The 23,903-nt window shown below is 38.6% G+C and overlaps 1 protein-coding gene across 12 annotated transcripts in view; it reads right to left on the bottom strand.

Moving 5' to 3' along the window:
• Nucleotides 1-23,639, bottom strand: part of FAM184A (family with sequence similarity 184 member A) — a 74,557-nt gene extending 50,918 nt beyond the window's left edge. For all 12 annotated transcript variants that reach the window (XM_071437830.1, XM_071437889.1, XM_071437848.1 and 9 more), the window contains exon 1: nucleotides 23,130-23,639. In XM_071437830.1, the coding sequence (XP_071293931.1) occupies nucleotides 23,130-23,297 (168 nt within the window). In that variant the 5' untranslated portion in view covers nucleotides 23,298-23,639. The remainder of the gene's footprint in view (nucleotides 1-23,129) is intronic.
• Nucleotides 23,640-23,903: the final 264 nt, after the last annotated feature.

Here is a 23,903-nt window from a genome sequence, read left to right as displayed (position 1 = left end):
AATTCTCATTATTGGCTTGCTCCTTACTAAAAGCACCTAACAGCAACAAATTCAATTCAAATTCAAGCACAACTCGTACCCTAAAAGAAGGGCATTCATATCTTATGGGAAATGCAAAAATAAAATGCATGCAACTGAATATTTCATCATAACATATGCCTTACAGCAGCCTGAATTCCAGCTCCATCAGATTACTATAAACCTCACTATTTTTAAAGAAATAGAATAGCTGTATCAGATTTTATCTTTGAGAATTTGACCCACTGTATTAACATAGGAACACAGGGAAAAAAGTCTGTACTAACAAGCAAAAGCAACTTAAAAGCACTTCAATGAAACGCAAGCAGAAATTGAAGTAGCTTGGAGCGAATGAATACATTTAAAGTTCTAACTGAAATAAAGAGCTCCTTCTCAAGTAAGTTTCTGAAAATTGAAAAGCAGTAAGGTTACAAACATTGGAGGTAAGTAGATAAAAGTTTTGCACTCTCTGTTTTTAAATGAGAGCATGAATCCCTACTAAGCATGCTTGTAAATGCTTATTTTAAAATGATTTAAAAATCCCTGCAGCTTTTTTAGTACAACTGCTTAATACTAAGACCCATAAACTGCTTATTTGAGTAATTCATATTTTTTTAGCTCTACTCTAACTGCACATAGCAATTCTTATCACATGACAGGAAAAAAAATCATGCTTTATTCTATTTTCATCAGCATATCATTTCAGGGGGACAGACTGAACCATACTCTAAGGATACTGAGATTGCCAGCTAAAACTTTTTATACAGAACAGTAACTTAATTATTAATGAAAACCTACTGAAATACTGTGTGCATTGATCTGAAGAACTACAATAGAGTAAGTTAGTATCAACAACAGCAATAACCTTGGTTATGTCAATAATTATTGTTTAGTTATGTTCTACATGGTAAGGTGAAGCAAGTCAGATCCTACGCTAGCTTTGGTGTTTTAAGCTACACGGAATACAAACAACAATTGCTGCTCCACATTGTTTGTGGCTGAAAGTTTGGCTGAGAAATACTTTTTACCCCAAACCAGATGTTAGGGATTGGAAAGCTGACCAATTCTCACATGGTCAGCTGTACTTCGGTCATCTGCTCCTGACAGCAATTTAGTTGGGATAGAATGCTATTCTAATTACAAATGTGTAATTCACCTTAACACTAGAATTGAGTGCAAATTCTTTTGCAGAACAGAAAACCACAGTCTATGATTCTATGAAAATACCCCAAGAAATGTGCATGGGTCATTTTCTCTAATTTTACATCAAAACGAGAGCTGATACCTATGAGAAAAAACCATCACTTCGCATCTTACACAATCAATCTTATGACTGGTAAACCTTCACTTCAGACTTGATGTGTGGGTCCCTGGGTAAGAGTACCATGTTCAGCCTTGTTCAGGGCAACTGCTGTGTCCCCAGTGCTCCCAGGGTGCCGCTGCCTGAACACCTGCCTGAAACACCAGAGCCTCCAGAGGCAGCCCCAGATTTTGCCAGTGCTGCCTGTCTCTGGAATGAACCACACAAGGACACTGCCAACAAGAAACACTTGTGCATAACCTGCTAATGATTTATAAGATGTGGACCAATAAGCCTGACCCATCCCTGTTCTCTGTAGGTAAGGTAAGAATTACTTCACATAGGAAGTAGTAACATATACTGAGAAAGAGTAAAAAGTGCAGCAAACAGAAAAGTTCAGCCTACAAAATCAGTCAGAAACCTTAAAAAAATTGCAAGCATTACTATTAATTAATTTTATGTAGAAATATTTCCTCTATGATAGTCCAAAACAATCATATGTTTTTTGGTACAATAGGTATTACATCAATTTTTCCCCTTTTCTTTCAGTTGACCAAATAATGTCCAAAAAATGAGATAGATTTATGTATCAGCATTTAAAATTTGCATAATATGATCAATTTAAGACAAAATAAAATGCCCAACTTAATAGCTAGGAAAAGTTTGCTTTACAGGACAAATTTCTTCTCCTTGGCACATTATAAGAATACAATGATACAGGAAAGTACTTCAAAGCTACTTCAAACTGCCATTCATAAAAGCTGACCACAATTGCAGAGTACAGTATTACAAATGTGTTACTACATACAAAAGTAGACAGACAGTTATAACATGTATACAAAAAAACCCACAAACCTCAAAACCTATGTATGCCCATCTTTCTTTTTTTTAATTTAAATTTTTAAAAAATCCATTTATCTAGAAAGATCTTTTCCTTATGGAAAATCTCACAAATAGATGATGCTCTGTCAATCAAGATCTTATTACTGACAACAAACACAGAAACAAGCCTAGACCTTTAGGTCAGGATTTCTTAGAAATCACAGAAAAGGTGGAGGGAAGACAGGTGTTCTTCAGCTACATGGCTCACTACAAGTCTTTCTAAATACCTGGGCCAGTGCATTAGGGGCACAACACAATGAGCAGGGAAGGGACAAATATGGTCTGCAGCTGTAAAAGGAATGCCCCTTGCCAAAAGCATCCGCCTCCCAAAAAGCTGATCTAACTACACCAGTCTTCCTTTGAGATAAAATGCACAGAGGGCAAGAACTTGATTTTTTTTCCTAAAAAACACACTTTCACATAAAATTTATTATTAAAATATCCTTTATGCTATTCAACAGTCTTCATGTGTTAGCTCAATACCTAAGTATTCTTGTGTTAGCTCAATACCTAAGTAAAATTCAGTATTTTATTCCTTTAGAAACTCTGGAAACAAATACTGGATTATTTTTATTACAGCAACTAGCTTTCCAAAGCAATATTTAATGACTTTTGTTTACAATTAATTATTTAGAGAATGACACTGTGAAGCTCAACATGATTTCTAAGTATTGAGCATTAACAGATATCCACTACTACCTAGGGCTCTACCTTTGGATAAGAACTTTTTCATTTTCACACTTATTGATAGACACCTAATTTTCTGTAAAAGAGGGTAAGTCCAAGCCATGCACCACTCACAAACATCTACACTGAGAATAAAATACAGGGAAAAAACCATTTTTTTATTTTCAGGTTTCCTGGTGTTTAATACTATATACAGTAGGTATAACACCTCACAGGGGCCCATACACTTAGAGGAGCTTTCTTCATGCTCCTAAATACCTGCTTCTCAAGTACCTGTAATCTGATGTGCTGATAATCCATTTCTACTTTCAGAACTATCAAATACAGATCAGTATCACATTTAACTTGACTTACAGTCCTTCCTGTGTTTTGTTTATTTGTGTATGGCCCACAATGAAATAGTAACTCTTTTGAATCATCTGAAAATCCTACTTGTTTAAAATATCTGCTTGTATTTACAGCTCAGCATGTTTATAAATTATTACAGTGCCTGTACCTTAAAATTTCATTATCAGAAAAAGGCATGTCACAGTCCAATTAATCGTGGGGGAGGAGATGTCCCACTCAAAGAAGAGTTTCAGAGCACACCTCAACACAGGGACAGAGTGGTCAGCGTGGCTGAATAGGTCATTTATTCACTGTGGCCTTTCTCCTAGAGCTGTACCAGACAGCAAATAAGAGGCTTTTTGGGAGCTCATCAGGAGCTTTATGCTACCACAGCCTATCTTGGAAATATACTTTTGGTCCAAATCCAGGAACAGGGATAGCCTTTATCAATCAGGTAACACAAATCAAAATCAAGGCAGCAGGTAAAGCTACAGCTGCAGAGCACTCTGTAATCAGATTCAACAAGGGGAGCACATTACCTGCACCTCTTTTGACAGCCCAACACGCTGAGCAGCAACATGAGAATGGAATTCACAAGTTCAGAAGCCAGGCAGTCAGGAGTGGTTTAAACCTGAGGCCTCAGGGCCAGGACACAACAATATGCGATCCTACAAGTGATTTTAGCAATCAGCAGAGAACCAAGAAGGATCTCACCCATGACAAGAGGTCAAGTGGGCAATCAGGCCCTGCTGCTCCTTCTGCTCTAAGCAGCAGAGTGCTTCTAAGACTGGGTCCACCAGTGAAATACGACCAGAAGGGGACAAAAGGGGATTTGACAGAGGCACCAGCACATATGTGAGAGTGACAGAAAGATATCTGGGGCAAACCCATTCCATTAAGCAGAGTAAATATAATACTGGATATAAGGACAGACAGCATCCTGATATAGTTAGCAGAAAATTCCTTTTTTTCCTTACATGGTTATTTTGGATGTGCTGCAGAAAAGGGTAAAGTGGGGTATTTTCCTCACCACAACAAATTATAATGAACAAAGGAATTTAATACCTGTACTCCAGTTTCTGAGAAAGAAAAAGAGCAGGTATCTCTTATAAACATGTATCAAAATAAAAAAGAGGGAAAAGGAGGAAAAACACAGTTCACTTTAAAAAGGCTTTTAAAAGAATCATGATCTGGCTAAAGTGTGACAGACAGATACAATGCTGCACCACCCAAATCAGGGGGAATTTCTCACTGAGAGGGCTGTCAAGAATGGGAATGGGTGGCTCAGGGAGGTGGTGGAGTCACCATCCCCAGAGGTGTTCAAGAAACAACTGGACATGGCTCTTAGCGCTATGGTCTAGTTGATATAATGGTGTTTGGTCATAGGCTGGACTCAATCTTGGACACCTTTCCCCACATTGATGATTTTATGCCTCTATGAAACATGATACAACCTTCAGAATAGCTTCAGCTGAGGCAAAAATTTACAAAACAAGCAGTTGTGATGTCAAGCAAACAAGAAATACCAATTAAATGAGAAGAGCTGTATCAAGATAATATCACAGGACTATGAGAGATGGGTTTGGTATGCACTAGACATCTCTAGTCAGTGGCCAAGATGGCCATTAAAGAATGCTGCAGATGGACAGGCAAGTGGCCAGATTGAATTCAACCAATTTTCAGGAGTAGAACACCTCAGAATCATATGTACAAGCCAGAACCAAAATAATTTTTCCAGGCAGAAAAAAGTAGACTTGAAGACCTTGACAGAAAGACAAGAAGCAGCTGGATAGAAGTGAAGTGCAACTCTTTACTACAAATCAAATTAGGGAAGACATCACCATCAGTGCTTTGTATGACCTGGCACTTAATCCCCCACTTGGCTACTACGTGACATCTATTTCTGAGAGAAATGCTCAGCTGTTCTACACTGGCATTGCTATCTCTAATGGAGTTACATAAGTTTACAGGGTTCAGCAATCCAGTTCTGCACATTTATGTCGCACTGCTCTCAAACAGAGCGATTTTTAAGCAAAAAATGTGACTGAGACATTTACTTTTGTTAGCTGCACGTAAGTTTGCTTTCTGTGCCAAAGTGTAAAACCAGCTTGCAAAATAAGTCAAAATAGAGTTTAATGTAAGTTTCAATCTCATTATGACATCAAAAATATTTCACGACAACTGGTTTTAATACAACACAAGAATACGTTGAAGAAAGACTGTTACGAAAGAGGGTAAAATTGTTTAGAAAAAGCTTCAAAAGTTAATCAGAATGGGAACAAATTCTAGCAGAAAACAGTTTAAATGTTTTGTAATGGCTCCTTGAAAATCAACCCTTATTTTTAAACTCAACCACTTTAAACACAACCAACTTGTAAATCAAATTGAGTGGTACTAAACTTCAAACTTGCTTAACTGATAAGGAGAGCTCTACTATACAAATGTTACCAAAAAGACAAGCAGTCTTATGCCTCTAAGACCACTTCAGCACTGTGACTTAAGAATTATTTGTTCATCCCAAATCATCAGCATTGTTTCAGAACTGTATTACAGAGAACATAGAGATGCCATATTTTCATCTGCTTTAATCACCTGCTAGCTATAGTAAGTGCATCCTTTCTTTTTTCAATTTCTGTATTTAGTATCATCAAATTACATCCTAATGGTCAGTCAAGCCATAGTTTATGAAGTTGGAATTTTTTCCCCCGACGTCATTAAGAAATTTTTCTCATTCTAGGTATTTTTAGAAGGAAAAATATAGTTTCTAATTCAACAATTATTCATTTTCTTAACAAAAAGCAAAGTCATATTACTCCTTGAAAAACCATCCACAATAGAAAAACAGCCTTTTCATGCAAAAGATGAGAGATGGCACTAAGGAAGTGGGTTCTCTTCAGTAGGGTCAAATGCCTTAAAGGATGACATTCACTGACACTGAAGCAATGAGAGCATAAAAGGATGAACAGAATTTGAAATTTTCTGCAAAGTATATTTCTATGATAAATCCATCACACTTAGAGAATCTCAATTTGGAGTGAAAAAAACCAATCATATAAAAGGGGTAAGATTAGTCAGCTGATACCATTTATTGTCAGAAAGCAAAGCTTAAGTTTTTCTATTTTGTTCTAAAATAAGTATTTTTTTAAGGGCCACTATAAGTAATATCTAACCCAGTCATAAGCAATTACATTGATATCAATTATAATTTAAGTCTCCCTTCTTTGCTAAACTGGGCTAAATTATCCTTCATACAATCACATCATGTCTACTTTCACCTACTGTATTTTCATCAGAAAGAAACATTTAAGTCGTGTAGTTATCTGTACTACGTAGATTAAGTTATAACACTCAAAATAATCCAAATTCTAAAAAATTACTGTCCCATTTCCTTCTAAATCTATTTCCTTGCTTTATCATTCAAGCTAACTTTCATTATAGTTCAATACTATAAACTTGCTTTTAAATTTTAATCCATTTCACCTCCAAATCCAACCCCCTATTAACTTTCACCATCTGATGTGTCATGTTTTTAAATATTTATTTTTCATTAGATGTTTATAATGAAAACCTGTCTGGTCATTGTTTTAGATTTTTTAATACATGGCTTAGAAACACATAGCTTTTAAATAACTAAGGAGATGCAAACTGAGTTGTCCTGCTTTTTAGGAAAACATAATTTTTGTAGAAGTACCCACTAATATTGGGAACTGGCTTTAAATATTTAGAATGAAAGGGATTTGTTTTTTCTTTTATTTGGCAAGGGGGGGGGAAGAAAGGAAAGCAGGGATGGTAGAGGCAGAACAACAACTGCAGAAATGTAAAGTAAAATGAAGCATCTCCATTTCGAAATCTCCTCTAGAGAATATCCAAAGCAATATTTCTGAGTGCCATCACCTGAAAATGTCACAAGTACTTCTGGATAATTGTAAATGAAGTTGACACTAAAGAAAGATGATCTCTTTTCCTCTTAGTTTGCTTGTAAACCTGAAAGCAAGGCATAGTCAGCATTGTTATCACTCATACACACTATTCATTCTTACTCAAGAGTCCTCAAGTGTTGAGCTGATGAAAGCATTAGCAAAAGGTTTTTTTTGTATTCTGTTTTCCCAAAAAAATAGCAGTACTGTATGACAAGCCAGAGAAAAGGTTTTCCCAGTTTCCTCTTCCCCACCGAAACAAAGTTCATTTTTGCACTCTCTCTGCCTGCAAGTCTTGTCCTCTCAATGCCTGATCTATTTTGGGTTTAATTTCCTCAAGAATTTCTATAGACTCTATACAATTTGTGTATCTAGTGGTTCCTCACAGCAGATGAGACCATGCAGATAAGAATACACCACTAGTGGATCAAAGAAGAACTCTTCATCAGTGTTTTGAAAAGCAGACTGGAAAACAAATCCTTTGCTTGCTCGTAATTGATTTTCTACTTTCCAGACTTGTTAAAGGAAGGAAAGGCATGGAGCCTTCCAAGCAAATATACAGTTCCACAGGAAAGAAATATTAGTGAAAAACACATACAGCAAGACTCTCAACACAGTATTTTTATCTACAGCATCTTTCCCTTTTCAAGAAGGCATTAACTACAAACCACCTCTGGAAGATTTAATGCTAAGTTTCCAGAATAAATAAAGGAAATTCCAACCAGAATCATGGAATTTTTAATAACTGCAGAAGAAGTTGAGCTACTTTCCCAGAAAGAAACTACCTTGAAGCAGTTTCTCTTCTTTCCTCTGGAAAAAAAAGTCAAGATTTTAACCAACAAAATAAAATCCATGTTCATGCTAAGTCTTATCACTAATTCGACTGTTTTCTTTTTTTTTAATATTATGGAAGCAAAATCAAAGTAAGCAGAAGGTAGCACAGTCACACAGTTGAGAGTCCAAGTTTATTTTTCAAAGCCAAGCCCAAGATGAATCTAGGACAAATCTGTAGTGGCCTACTGGGATACTTTCCAGTAACCTACAGGTACCAATCATGCAATGGAAAAAAATTGTAATTCCTAGCTGCATCTCAACAGTTACACAATAACGACTATTAGTTTTGGCATGTGACACTCACAACTTACAGGTTCAACACAGTAGCTATTATAGAAACACTGTGTATACAGAATCACAAGACCCATCTGGTGGTTGCCTAGTATAACCTAGACCCTGAGCAAAGCAGGGTCAGCTAGAACAGACTATGCTGGGCCTTGCTCAAGTGGGTTTTGAATGTCTCCAAGGAAGACAACGATGCAACATATGCAGGCAGCCTGTGCCAGAATTCGACCATCCTCACAGTAAAAAAAAAAAAAAAAAAAAAAAAAAAAAAAAAAAAAGTGTTTTCTTGTGTTTTTGTTTGTGCCTATTGCCTTATGTTTTCATGAGACACCACTAAGAATATGCCTGCTCAGTCCTCTTTACTCCTCACCATCTGGTGTACGCACACATTCATAAGATCCCCCTGAGCCTTCCCTTCTCCAGGCTAAACAGTTGCATCTCTCAGCCTCTCCCAGTATGACAGATGGTCCAGTCTCCTCAAAACAGCAGCCTTTTGCTGGACTTGTTCCAGTACATCCATGACTCCCTCATATGCGGGAGCCTTCAAACCAGACCCAGCAGTCCAGGTGTGGAGCAGAGGGGAGGGATCACCTCCCTTGACCTGCTGTGACACTCATTCCCACAGAGTCCAGTGTGCCATTGACCTTCTCTGCCAGAGGCACACTGCTGGCCCACGTTCAGCCCGTGTCTGTCAGAACCCCGGGGCCTTTACGGCCCGGCTCTTTCCAGCCAGTCGATTCCAACCACGTCCCCGCTGCGCTGCCCCAGATAGGCCTTTGCTTCAGGTCCCTGTCGCTGCACTCCTCCAGCCTGTCCAGCTCTGAATAGCAGCACACCCATCTGTTTTATAACCCCTTGTCCCACTTTTGTACTGGGCACAAACTTGCTGAGTGTGCATTCTGTCTCATCATGCAGCTCATAACAAAGATGTTAAACATGCTGGCCTCTAGGGCACACTGTTAGTGACCAGCCCTCAGCTGGGCTTCACACAACTGACCACAAAGTCCAGAGGTTCAGCTAGCTTTTAGTCTACTTTAATGTCTACTTGTCTAGCACACACTTGGACAAGACTCACACCCACACAACAAAGAACAGTGGAGATGTAACTGATTTTAAATTTCCTTTAAAAAGTTGTACCAAAAAAAAAAAAAAGAAAAAAGACTAAATATATTTCTTCCTCATAGTATCTAATCAAAGTTTGTGCAGTCCCTTCCACCACAAATTTTCTAAATCATTCCATAAAGAAGTGGAAAAAAATTCATATACATAACTAGGAAAATGGTAGTATCTCCATCAGAGACCTACAAGAAAACTGATGCTCTTATAAAAGCATATAACTATACTGCTTTGTCCTAAAGCATCTCTTTTTTTTCTATTCATCCCATTAAATACTGTAAAAGTAGAATCCTGAACACTCAGCCCAACAGCCATACTTTCTTACTATGGCTATCCAGCTGAACCAAAACTTCCTAAGTGAGATAATCTTCTGGAGAGCTACCCTAGTGAATGTTCTTAAAAACTTGTCTCATGAAATTGTAATAAAGGCTTCTACTATTGTTTCTGCTTGGCAGCTGGAATACAATACTTTTATTTTAAGAGTACTTATACTGTAAATGATTTGCCAGATTTGCCTCTTTCACAATACTTTATTCCACATAAAATGAGAGACATTAACTGCTATTCTTAAAGCAATTCATCATACAGAATTCTATAGGTTAAGACTGTTCAGAATTTTTCACTTCCAACAAAAATTCCCCACACTTGATGGGTCAGTCAAATAAGAATCTTCATGGAGACCTCAAGTTTTCACTGTGATTAGTTAGCTTAAGAAGAAAATCTGTGATAGCTAATATGATAAAGATGATTAAAGGAACACTAAGTCTTCTTTCTTCAGCATCTATTACTTCCTTTATTAAATTCAACAAATGAGAAATCAGTGGCAGTCTTAAATCAAGGAATACATATGAATCAAACAAGTAGATCTGTGAGAAATGAAAAAAAAAAAAAGCAACCACTGAGCACTTGTGTGCAAGTTCACATTAAATAATTAGCTCAAGGCCTCTGGTGGGTACAGGTCTGTATCATGCACCTGTCAGCACATATATATTCAGTCTCTCACACAAACATGCTTAGTTCTGACTACTACTGCAGAAATCTTCCACTTTTTACACAATAAGGGAAACAAAAAATAAGCTAAGTTGGTGGCATATTGCAAAATACACAATTAGTTAAGACAAAAATTTAAGAATGATCTATGCAACTCGTATACAAAGAACACACTGAGACATCATTCCAAAGCCCATTTTAAGACTATTCTATGTACAATGCAACTATCAATACACCAGCTGTAATTCAATACAAAAAATTATAACTCACATCTTAACTTGTTAAGAAACAGCATGGCATGGAACAATTTGTTTTTCAGACTTATGGCATTTAACAGTTAACAGCAAATTTGTTTAAGTTTTCTAATACTTTTTTCAAAGTTGAATTCCAAATTAGCTAGCAAATACCATTTAAGCTTTGGTTTGTTGGTTGGTTTTTAACATCACTTTTACACACTAAGCACAAGTATCTTCAGCTACTAATTCACCACTGCTTCCATTACAGAGTCGAGAAAGATTCTAATAAAGATAAAAGTTTTTTACATTTAGCTCTGTTCTGTTTCCAGCAGATCCTCCCCCTAATTTTAATCTATACTTTTTGAGGATTTCCATTGCTTTCTACATATAGTTTAAAGGTTAAAGAGACTGCATACAATACAGCTTCCGAAACAAAATCTCCTCCATGAATGTGTAAGGTTTTTTTATGGTAAGTTCATTAAAAATGAACAAGCTTTATGCATAAAACCAGAGCTATGTATATTTCAGAAATGTCTCATTTTACAGATAAAAAGTTAAACATGTGCTTGTATCTCTTAGTTTTCCAGCGTTTTCATTAAGTTTTCAGTATACTTCCTATATTTTGGGCAGTCTTCAGTCACAGAACCAGATGTAAAGTACTCTAGAACTCAAAGCAAAGTATCCAACTAATTCATTGTGTATCCCAATTCATTATTCATTCAACTGGAAACAACTATTTCCTCCTGTTACAGGCTGCCTTGGGATGTACTCGCAACCACAAATCAATACCCTTGTGCTGGGATAGGTATGGCAGTGCCAACACCAAGTCAAAACCCCTTTTCAGTTCTGGCAACCTCTATCAATCAGGTTATGCCAGAAAAAAACACTTCAAATCCATAGCATAGTAGCTTCAGACAATTTTCCAAGACAGTTAAATCTTGAGAAACATACTGAAGAAAAAAAAAAATTAGTGACAGATGTACAAATTCCCCAATCTGCCTCACTACGTGAAAGAATCCCATTTACCCTCTAATCACCTATCTAGACTATAGTTGACACATCTGCTTTATGACTGGACCTTCAATTGCTGCAAGGAAAACAGGACAGGCCAAGGGGCTGTTCTCAAGTTGTGTTTGTCTCAGAGCTGCATTTCCTTTCACATTTATTTCTTAAATACTTGCATATCTGATTTTAGCCTTTCAGGTATACAGATCCCTAGAGATCCTCATTCTACAAAATTATTCCACATATAAACAAAGGAATTTTCTCTCAGCAGAGTAATATTAAGTTCAGAATTTCCCAAAACAGGAAGTAGTAACACCTAAGTGGAGGAAAAAGGGTGAAAATGGTACTCATCTTACAAACCCAGATCACTGTTTTTGATTAACCATCAAAGTAAGGGGTTTTAGTAGTATGTGGTTTCAATAGGAAATTTACTCTTATTTTGAGGACTTGTGAACCTAAGATACATTGGGCAACATCCAGAAATAAAAGACATATCTTTAGTGAATTTTATGACAAGACAATTGCATTTCCAGCTTCTTAAGACCCTTATAAGCTAAAAATGCAGTTATTTCAGAACAGAATAAAACCAAATATTTAATCCTTTTTTGTTGTATATTCTGTAAGTCAGCTTTTGAAAATCAAACATAAACCACTCTTTCAGAGTCCTGACAAAAGTCCTGCTGTTCATTCAAATATTCTCAAACATTACTTAACTTACTAACAGTCAGAACTCTGAAAAATGTGCCTGTTTTAATTTTCACTTATTTGTCCTTTTTTTTTTTTATTCTGCTAGGTTTCTAGGAAGACACTACAAAACAGCATGGCACACACTTTCAGAGAAATAATTCACTGCACTTACCTCCATCGTGCTCAGCAGAATCAATGTTACAGCTCGCCACACTGACTACATAAAACATTTGGGAAATTGTAGTTACATAAGCTGGGCCTCTAATGAGACTTTGCCAGCAGGGAAATGTACTGGTTTGCATAAACCAAGGCAGACTTGGTTGCTGGTGAGGACAAGGTGTGGAGGCAGCCCCACATTCGGTACCACGGAGAGCTGTGGCTGCCACCCACATTGCCCATTGCCAAGGGGCAACACGGCTAAGGAGAAAAATTCAACACAGCCCCCGCGCAGCCCACAGGCAAAGTATCTGCCAAGGCTCCTCTTCCCAAGAGAAGAGCCTCACAATTCTCCCAAGAAACACACATACAGCCTCACACTTCACTAAGTATATATAGATTGTGTTCCTTGATAAAATTAGTTCTTGTAGGTAAACTTAAGACTATTCTCAGTTCTTTGACAAAGTGACTGGGTTTTTATGCTTTCAAGACCAGAGAATTGTCTTCATTTCTTTCTAAAGCTTTAATAAAGTCTCCTTTTTCTTTTAAGAATTCCTCTTCTATATGCGGGAAGAGATGAGGGTCAAGATTAGTAATTACTGTAGAGTTGAACATAACTTGTGAGTTAGGACTTGAATGAAGGGACCAACTTTATCAAAATTTCATATAGGCCCATAGAGAAGCTGGAGTTTATGATCAGTATGTAATTTTTTTAATATTCTAGAGTGAGAAGGTGTGTTACTTCTGGCTACGACTTTACCAAGCTAACGCTTTTTTGAAAGCAGGAAATTTAATTTCCCTCAGGACCAGGGAGCATAGATGCATAAGGGAAAAAAACCCCCAGAAAACAAAAAAAACCCACAGAAACAAAAAACAAACCACAACAAAACCTCATTCCAAAACATTTTAAAATTTCCATTAGACGAAAATACTCTATTACACAAACAGCTTTGTAAAAAAAAAAAAAAACAAACACAAAATGAAACAAAAAACTCCAGCAACAAACAACACTCCTCACCCTCCCAACAATCTGGTATTTGAAATCTAGTTTATTCTAGAGTACGAACTCAGAGCTATGGAAAAGAATGCAAACCAACAGAGGCTAAACTTGCTTCAGGCTCTTCACTTGTTCAGAACACATCTCCTAAAGCAGTGTCTGCCCAAAGTGATAAGAATTACGATCTCATGCATCAGATATTTGGAGGCAAGACAGAATATACCTAATACACCAAACTGCCATATATACCTTTTCAATCCACAGTGTGGACCATTCACAGGATGTGAAACACAGCATGGAAATAAAGGAAGACAAGAATCATAGGAATAGAAAGAATGGCCACAGAACACTTCCAGGTCTGCTCAAGGAATATGTAAACTGAGCTTTGTGTCCAAGTACAGCCTCAGCATAAAGCAAATGGACATATGTTTTTAAAAGAAAAAAAAGAGAAGGGTTTTTTGGGAAAGGACTGACATATAAGACATATAAATCAAAGTTAACACAATAACGCTACACAATAGATTGAAAGCTAGTGAACAACACAGACAAAATAACGGAATCCAAAATTTTAAATAAATTTCTACCATTTGTGTCACAACAAAGTATTTTCTTCAATAAATGAGTTATGTTGATAAGACAGGTTAATGTTGAGAAGAAAGGCATGCATAGATTTTCAAGGTGTTTTGCCTTTTTTTATGTATAAACATACAATTGATTACTTATTACAACCAGCTACAATAAACTATATATAAGTGTGAAACCTACACTTACAATTACACAAAGCAGTTAAATGAAAAAAAAAAAGTCCTTTTCCTTAATCCTTATTAAAGAAATAATTTCCCATTATCTTCATTTGTCAAATTTTAAAAGGACAAAGGCAGTCACAGAAGATTACTGCAATACATTTTAGTACAACCTATCCAAACACATCAGCATCCATAATGCAAAATACTAGATCTGAGAAGGCAGCGTCAGATACCCTTTACTAGAAGTTATTGCTTTCAGTCACATTGTGAGCAAAAACACTGTTCAAATACAAATCTTTGGATTATGGCACACCTGTTTTCTGAACACATTACAATTCAGGTTTCTAGAAATTAAATTTTAGGACACTGGATGAAAAGATTACTTTAATCTCATAAAAATTAAAATAGAAAATGAGTACTTCACATATTCACCTCATAATACTTCTTGCAGCTAAAAGGTCGTCTTTCATTTAATGGCAGCATCTTGAAGAAGGTCTTCATGAACTTTTTAACATTAGCTATTTTTAAAAGCTGTCATTTTGATCTGAGTCAAGTGACAACCTCAGCAAAAGGTTCTTCTTCCTCCTCCTAGCCTTCTAGATTCAGTTAGAAGAGCCTGGCTGAGGAAACAGAACCAGGTAATACACATTAAGTAGGACAAGATGGTGAATAACTTCAGACTGTTTTGTTTCTCTGGTTATTTTTGGAATGCAATGCCTTTGGTTACTGGTATGACATCAGTCATTAGAAGAATACATAGATGCCTGGCTTACTACTGCCAAACTTGTATCAGCCAAGAGACATATACATCTGATTTCATAATATTATGTTGAGATTTGCTGGGTTTATTTAGCAACAAGCCTGCAAACAGCTAGAAAAAGTTAGTGACTATTTTAAGGTAATGCTCTCCTCCATTTTACAGGTCACAGGACAATGAAGCTTCAATGGAGAATTGGAAGGGTGAAAAACAGTAGTGCCACTGACAAAATTACTGGTTTTATTAAAGCCAAAGCCTGAGTTCAAAGGATGAGATACTGAAATAATTTAAGTGCTTAGAAACTACTCAGGGCTAGAAGTCACTGCACCAAAACAATGACTTATGACAAATAACACTTCTATGCACGTATTAGATGCAGTACATCTAACTGTACAACTAGACATATACCTTTTATTGTACTTCTAGACATTAAAAACTAAAGTATGTGCACAAAGCCACAATGTTTAATATTAAATTGCAATCTGTCTTCTTCTAAAGAAGTGTTAAGTCTGTCAATTTGAAACAAATTCTTTCCACATTCATGATATTTCCAATACTAACAACAACACCAAAAAACCCAGCAGACTGTGTTCTGCTGATACATTTTCGTAAGACTTGTCAAATCAAAACTCCTTACAGGATTGAGTACTTCAGAGCGCTGTGCCCATACTAATTTGCAAGTGTATGAAATAATTTAACTATAAATACCTTGTACAGTTACAGAGTTCAACTACTGATTTCCTTTGTCAAATATACATAAAAGACTCTCCAGTTTACAACTTCTACATCTGAAGGAAAGCATTTCAGTATTGCATTCTTAACTCTGAACTGGCACTTCCATCTAAAAAGCAAACTGCAAAAGCCTTCTTCCATAAAGCAGTACTCAGCTGAAAACAGTAACAACAACAAAACCTAAATCTATACATATTCAAAATATGTCTTAATTTTTTTATAAGGTTTATATTGCCCTATATAAAAGCAGCTAAAGGTTGGCAGATTTTAAACTTCCCAGGTGTTGCAATATCAGGTTTAGTTTATGTCCTCAATGTTCTTCCTTCTCTAATTTTTAAATGTTGAGATGTTCTTAACATTGACATTAGTGGTAAAATCCATGTCTTTCCAGCTTTTCTTTAAATATCCTTAAAGTGCTGATGTATGGGATTTAACAGCTGAAGTACAGAACAGAGCAATAATATCTCACAGTCTTCCAGCTCTTTGTAACTCTGTATTATTTAATTTTGGCAGTGAATAATGAACAAGAGGATGCATATAGAATCTTCAGGATCTTTTCCAACCTCATGATTCTTAAGATCATCAAGTCCAACTGTAAACCCAACACTTGCAAGTTTACCACTAAACTATATCCCCAGCTGCCATTTATCCTCTCCCTCAGTTTATTTATCACTTAATTTTTATTATTCTTTTGGATGTTCAAAAATGAGGAGAAAAAAAACCAAACAAAATAATCTCCAAGAAGCTGATATATCCACAAGTGTATTAAAGAGGCATTTTAGACTAGTAACATATGTGAATGTGTGATCAGACAGTTTTGCAACACCACACTTTCAACTACACACACATACAGGAAATATCTTTAGAACATCAAGTTATCAGCAGCCTCAGAAGAACTCTGAGTTACCAGTCAACCATTAAAACTATGTGGGTGGAGAGCAAAGGAATTAATTTGAGTACATTTCTTTTTTATATTCAAAATATTTCATTCTTGTCCTCCTCCTTTCTCATTGATGACTTGTGATAAAAGACTGCAAAGTCATTGACCCAATTCACACATCACAACACTGAGCTCTGAAATATATCCACATCAGGTCAACATAGAACCCCTGCAGTCTCACCTTACAGGTCTGCAATGATAATGAAGGGAAGAACCATTTGGGAGCTATATGACCCTTATTAATCACCAAATTCCATAATTTTTGTCCTACAAAATGTGGATGGTAAGAAAGACCTCTTCAGGTCTAAATTATAAGCCACAGCTGCTTTAAAGTAATTTATAGTACATCAACAAGAACGTATTCAGACAAAGACAATAACTGAGGATTTTATTGAAGTTCTGAAGAAGATATTGAGAGCCTGAAAACTCTACCTACTTCTTCTGAACTATATCAGATGTTATGAAAAACATGTTATTTTTACCCAGTTCCACCTTTCTCCTTATACTGTCATGGGTACAGAAAACTTCTCTGTGAACATCCCTTGCTAAGATCATAATTACTGTGGAATAAGGACGGAGTTGGAATATGACATGGAAAGAGTCCGGCAGGGAAGATGGATAAACTACCCTAGCATGATTTAAAAAAGAAAAATCTTAAGACAGACAATATTTCTGGAGCAAGTTTCTCATCTCCTACCTGAGAAGTCTCTCCCTTCTGAAAGGACTTATTTCAGCTATCTTTGGAATAATTAACACAAAACAAAGTTAAATATCTCCAGAGAAATGTAAATTAATTGAATATCTAATATTAAATTTTCAGATCTTTTAGCCCTTGCTACTATTTTTAATGCAGTAACATAATATTTGTTCGCACATTACCAGCTAGAATAATATGGAAAATACTGACTTCAAAATACATACTTAAATCACACCCGCCTCAAAATTTCAGTTCTTTTCATGCAATCCTGGAACTGTTACAAATACTGGCCTACTGCCAGTGTTAACACACATTGGAGAGATGACATAAGGCTGCTTAAAAAGCTAAATCCCAAGTTTTTACAAAACTGTTAATGGCATCAACTACAACATGATGACAGCTAACATCAAAACAGTTCTACAGGATTTTTAAATTCTCATGTCTTCCCTGGTTTTAAAGGCTCTTTTTTAAAAGTTTTCTTATAATTTTATGCACAATGAACCTTCTGCAAGAGGTTTAGCTGTTTTGTTTCCTGAGGCAGGATACTTCCAAATAAAAACTGACAAAGTTTCACTGGAAACATTTTGTTAAGAATCATTTATATAAGTTAAACCTTACAGCTCTTACTTGCATAAAACTGCATTCTGTGATTGCTGAGGGAGACCTTTAACCATCCCAGAAAATGAGTACATACAACAAAAACCATAAGCATCTGAATTAAAAATCATCAAATTTGCACTTCAGTCTTTGAAATAAATTTACTATCCACATCCCCTAGAAACTGACTGGATTGACAACATTAATGCCTATTGTCTAAGTACTTCTCTCTAACAAAGGAAAAATCAGAGATTTTTTTTTCCCAAATATAGGCAAGAAGCTGTTGGAAGAATTGAGAACAGGAGTCAGGTCTCAGGCGTCTTAGATTCTAGTTTCTTGTTTACTCAAGGATGATGTGCCTTGGTTAACTTTGTTACCATAATCTTTGAACTGATTTTTCTGGAACCTTTCCAAAACAGAACCATCAAGTTCTAAGTATGTACCAAGGGAAAACATTAATGTTTTACACAGTTTCTATTTATTAAATAGAGAAAAATGCTAACTGTAGGGTAGAGATAGTCTTCATGGCACATACAGACTCTTCTTCCAGAATCACACAATAGTTTAAGGTTGGAAAGGACCACAAAGGTCAGCCAATTCCAAGCCCCCTTCCACAACTCCACTGTGTTCAAAATCCCATCCAGCCCAGCCTTGAACATTTCCAGGGATGGGGCATCCACAGCTTCTCTAGGCAACCTGTTCTAGTGCCTCATCACCCTCTCAGTAAAGAACTTCTTCCTCATATCTAATCCAAATCTATCCTCTTTCAGTTTAAAGCCAATCCCCCTTGTCTTATTGCTACAGGACCTTATCAAAAGTCCCTCTCCAGCTCTCTTGCAGGCTCCCTTTAGGTACTGGGAGGCTGCTCTGAGGCCTCCGCCACGCCTTCTCCAGGCTAAACAAGCCCAGCCCTCCCAGCCTGTCTTCATAGGAGAGGTGCTCCAGCCCTCTGATCATCTTTGTGGCCTCCTCTGGACTCTCTCCATGGCCTTCTGATCCTCTTCTGAGCCCTCCTCTGGACTTGCTCCAGCAGGTCCACATCTTTTGTGAGCTGGGGACCCCAGAGCTGGACACAGCAACCAGGTAGGGTCTCAGGAGAATAAAGTAGAGGGGGAGAATCAGTTTCCTTGACGTGTTGGTCACATTCCCTTGGTGCAGCCCTGCATACTGGGGTGGTTTTGTGCAAGAGCACATTGCCAGGTTGTATTTTCTCATCCATCACCAGGTGTTTCTTTCCTGTCAGATCTGCTGCAGTTAATATAAAATTTCTGCAACAAATATCATACAACCAAACCAATAATGAAGAGTCTCTTTTATAGTCCCAGCTCAAATCATGCAGCTATTCTGTAGGAGTCAAAGATTTATGCTGAAGTCACAAAACTTTCACAACAGACTTTACCAACACACTTCGGATATGGATTTCTCAATCAGAAACACCCAAGCTACAAACTACATCACAAAGAAAGAAAGAGGGGAAAAAAAAAACCACATCAACACCCCAACAAATCCAAAATGAGAAACAAGCCTCCTGAACTCTTGTGGAAATTGTGAAAACTAATGCCATTCTCTTCTATTGATGTAAACATGGCAGCACCTTGCTTTTTTTTCTAAATACAGTTGTCTTATGCAAACTAATTAAATATATATGTATATTTTCATCTGCAGCAGGCATAATTCAACACTGCATCAGCACTCCTGCATGCAGTAGTACAAACACATATATGCAATCTCATAATCGCAGTTTATTTCTTGTTGGCTTTAATCTTTGTGTCAGATGCTACTTTATCCCAAACTGGTACACAGATCTCGCAGAATGCCTGAAAATAAGGAGCTTATACTGAAGAGGAAGACCTAAAATTGCTTCAGTTACAGTCTACTGCAGTGTTTGAACATGACATGAAGTATCATCTTGGTGTTTTTAGACCTGCATTTCTAACCACTTGTTTTACCTTCCCCTGCGAATTAAGCATATTAAAGTTAAATCAAGTAAGTCTTTCTCTCCTACCCAAAAGTAAAAATATAGTTAAGCACTTAAGAAGTGTTTTGCTCAGTGAAATGGATTCATACCTTATTTTGCCTCACTCTGAATTACTGATTAAAAATCTGGTTATTAAACAAATTTCACCTTTTACTTTGTGTTCCTGTATTGTTTTGACTAAAACATCAGATTCCCTTAAGTAATGCGAAAACATAACTGAGGAATCCTAGTTTTGGAATTTTACATTTAATTCATGAGTGACCCTCATCCTCTGTGGGGAAAGCATTTTCTTCTGCTCCTACTCCCGGCTCATAACACAAACTGTACAAAAGTAATGGAGTCACATATTACAGTAATATGTATGGAGTCACACTTCTTTTGTCAGAAAACAGAAGCTGTCTGGATAACTTCACTGTGTGTACTCCTTGGATAATGAGTATTTGGATTTTCTTTTCCACACTATATTGGTGGTTTTTTTTTAACCTAGTAAAGTGTCTTCTGCTCTAAATCCACACAGGGAATTATTATATCTTCAAGGCACTCTTAGAGAAGAGTTAGAACAAACAGTTCTAAAAACAGTTGAAAGACATGCAAGAAGTACCTATATATGACACTAAACAACTTGAGAAGCACAATTAAAAAGTGGTACTCGTAACAATAAATTTCTGGATTATTGAAGAGGAATTTTATGCACATATGCTGGTAAGCATTTGACAAAGCTAGAACAGCAGAATTTGGTCAAAAGACCTAAACAGATATATCCTCAAATCTTTTTTGCAACACCTTACTTCAAGGATTCTTCTGCAAAGTGAAATTAATTTTTCTCTGACAGATAAGTCTCACTTAGAGAAATTAAGTTTATTACATTTATATTTTCCCCCTGTAGCTTGAGTCGTTTCCCAAGGACTGATTTCTGCAGCCAGCTATCAAACCAGGCTTCAGCTTCTAGAGCAGATTAGAAAGTTTAGATCATACTTTACCCAGAAGTTTCTATAATTCTTTTAAGCCTCCCTTCCTGAAAGGTCAACTAGATCAACAGAAATGCAGGACCTGAGCCCTCTAGCCACAAAACTGTCAAAATGTGCACCTCTACTTTAATGAAATACATCTTATACAATACCTTTAATCTTAATCCTCATCTTGAAAGTCTTAATTTTATTGTTGTTATAGGTGCAAGAGAAGTATTTTTATATACACCTTGGTTTACATTTAAAAGCACTATTATTCACTCCAGAACTTCACCCAGTGAAGATCAGCTGATTTCCCAAGCTTTCTCCCTAAAACTTGAAAACAGAACACAACATGCAAACTACAACACCGCCAGAATCTGCAAGTCATTGGGACTTGCACATACAAGACTCCAGCCCTGCAAAAGCCTAATTCACTTGTAAACTCCTTCTATGAGCACATAGTTTGCAATTATTTGAAATACACTGCAGAAAACAACTCGCAGATTTTATTTACCCTAATCTGAAGTCTTTGTCAGGACAGACTTGCATACAATATATAGAATCTTAGATGAACTTTATTGTGGATCATAAAAAAAAGAAAAAAAAGGAAAAAGAAAAAAAAAATAATTTACTTTTAGTGTCTTTGCATTTTCCAGCACAGACGTTCAAGATATTTCAGCACCATGCATTTAAATCCATAATTAACTCACATCCACCTCAAGATATCTGAGGCATAGTAAGTGAGAGTGCACAGGGCACATGCCCAGTGATGTGGAACTCATGGGTCACACACAAATGACTTCACATCAGAAGTGGAATGCTGTTTCTGAAATAAACTGTAAACTGCTGGGCAATTTCCTAGAGAAAGTAAGGGAAATATACCAAAGGCATACACACAGATATAAATTCTTCTTTGAAAGTATTACTTTACATATGCACCTAGGCCTTAAGGTAAGCCTTAAACCCATTTAGGGTCTTCAGGTGCTTTTTACATCTTTTAGGGAGCACAAAGCTGTAGTAATATCTTTAATGCTTTACTTCATTATTTATATGCACATGGAGCAAAACCAAGGAGATCCTTCAGCTTATTTTTTCTCTTTATGGAATTAAGAGTTCCAGTGGTGTTAGCATCAAAAGAAATTGGACTTTGAATTCAAGGACAAGATACCCCTCAGTTATCAGCTTTCCAACACATTAAGGTGCACAGTGTGCCACAATAAATACTATTTTTAACTGGTTAATGGTGCATCAACTGTACATAAATGTGAACTGTCTCCACTGTGAGCCTGCCAGCAGTCTTCATTCTCTTCACTCTTAGTTCCAACGAAATGTCACCTTCATCCATTTTAGCATACATGTAAAGAATACTGGCAGTTCCCACAGTGCTTTAAAATTACCTTTAAACGTTTTAGCTATTTGATTCCAGACAAAAATTACTTCTTCTGCTTTAATAAAGAGAGTCTGCCTCTCATTTCCTAACTAATGCCATTTGCCTACAGCTTGAGCATCACACAAGAGAGATTACAGCATATAAGCATTGTTTTAAGTTATTCTAACTAAATCACATCTGAAACATTGGGCCTACCTGCCTTAGCAATAGGCTTTAAAAACACCTCCTAGTTTGACTCCAGCCTCTCAAAAAGACACAATGTATTCTCTCTAGGCTGGGGATGACATAATGAAAACCGTTCAATCAGCAACAGCAGACCAGAAATTTTCTCACACTTCACCGTCACCCTCTAAGGCACTTAAGCTATTACCAGACACCTTAAATAACAGCACTTCAGCAAAGGAAAGGCAAGCATCACTTGAATTTCCCCATTTAAAGAGACTTCCGAGTCTTAAGGGCTTATAACAGCGCTAGAAGAGAAGCCACAATTTCCGCAGACTAAATAACCAGCACCAGCCCCGCAGTCAGGGATCCGCTCCCGCACACCGGGATACCTGGCTGTGCCAGGAGGGGTTCGGACACCACGAAGCGGGGCCGGTACTGCGGCAGCTCCGGTGCGCGGCTCCTCTCCAGCCCCGCGGCCCCCGGACCGCCGGCGCTCTCCCCGCGGGACCACGGCGCGCTCCTGCCCGCGGCGGCCGGGGGATGCTCCGGGCACCCAGGGCGCTCCAGGCTCGGCCTCCGGGGTACAAAGCCGGCCGCATCCCACCCGGATTTGCCATCAGCCCCGACAGCCTGCCCCTCTCCAGGCCCATCGCCGCCCGCAAGAGGGCAAGGAGCGAAAGGAGACAGAGCGGAGGAGGAAGACACCCGAGGCGGCGAAGGAGCCGGCGCGCCTCCCTCACCTTCGTCAGCTGGGCGATCTTCTTGCTCATTTTGAAGTGCAGGTCCGCGGTCTGCTCGGCGCCCAGCCCCGTCTGTGCCGAGCCCGAGCCGAGTTTCCCCGCGCCGGGCGCGGAGCCGCCGCCGTAGCTGTGCTGCGGCTGCTGCCAGCCCATGCCCGGGGTCGCCATCTTCACCGCCCGGCTCCCGCCGCCGCCGCTCGGGCTCCTGCCTGCCTTACTGAGGACCTAGCCCGGCGCCCCGGCCGCGATTCGCTGCCCGAGGCGGCTGCTCCCGCCCCGGGCGATTCCCCCGGCCGCCGCCCCCGCCGGGCTGCGGCGTCAAAGCTCTCAGGGACGCTGCTCGAAGGGACGCCCGCCTTTCTTTTCCTTTCCTTTCCTTTCCTCTCCGCTCCTGCTCGCGTCCCCGGGCGGGGGAGGCCGCTCGTGAGGGCCGCGGGCGCGGCGCGGCTGCCGGGGCCGCCCCCGCGCTGTTTACGCCGCGCGCCCCCGCGTCACTCGCCGGCCCCGCCCGCGCGCGCTCCCCGCCCGCCCGCCCGCGGCCGCGCGCGCCGCCCAGCGAGGGGGACGCGCGCTCGGCTCCCCCTTCCCGCCCCCCCGTCCCGGGAAATGGGAATCGGCAGCAGGGAACCGGGAGCACGGAACCCGCCCTCCTGCGGGAGGGGGCGGAGACAGCCCCTTGGCCTCCGGGGCCCGGGCACGGCGCGGGGGAGTCGGGGTTCAGTCAGCGCTGCTCCTCCGCGGCACCGCGCGGGCCGCCTGCGCCAAGCGCCCAAG

This window comes from Agelaius tricolor, unplaced genomic scaffold (genome assembly GCF_023055355.1).
Source record: "Agelaius tricolor isolate 1412-34295 unplaced genomic scaffold, bAgeTri1.0.p SCAF_1, whole genome shotgun sequence".
NCBI classification, from domain to species: Eukaryota; Metazoa; Chordata; class Aves; order Passeriformes; family Icteridae; genus Agelaius; species Agelaius tricolor.
Note: the sequence above shows the minus strand (reverse complement) of the source record. Positions and strands in the feature narration are given on the sequence as shown.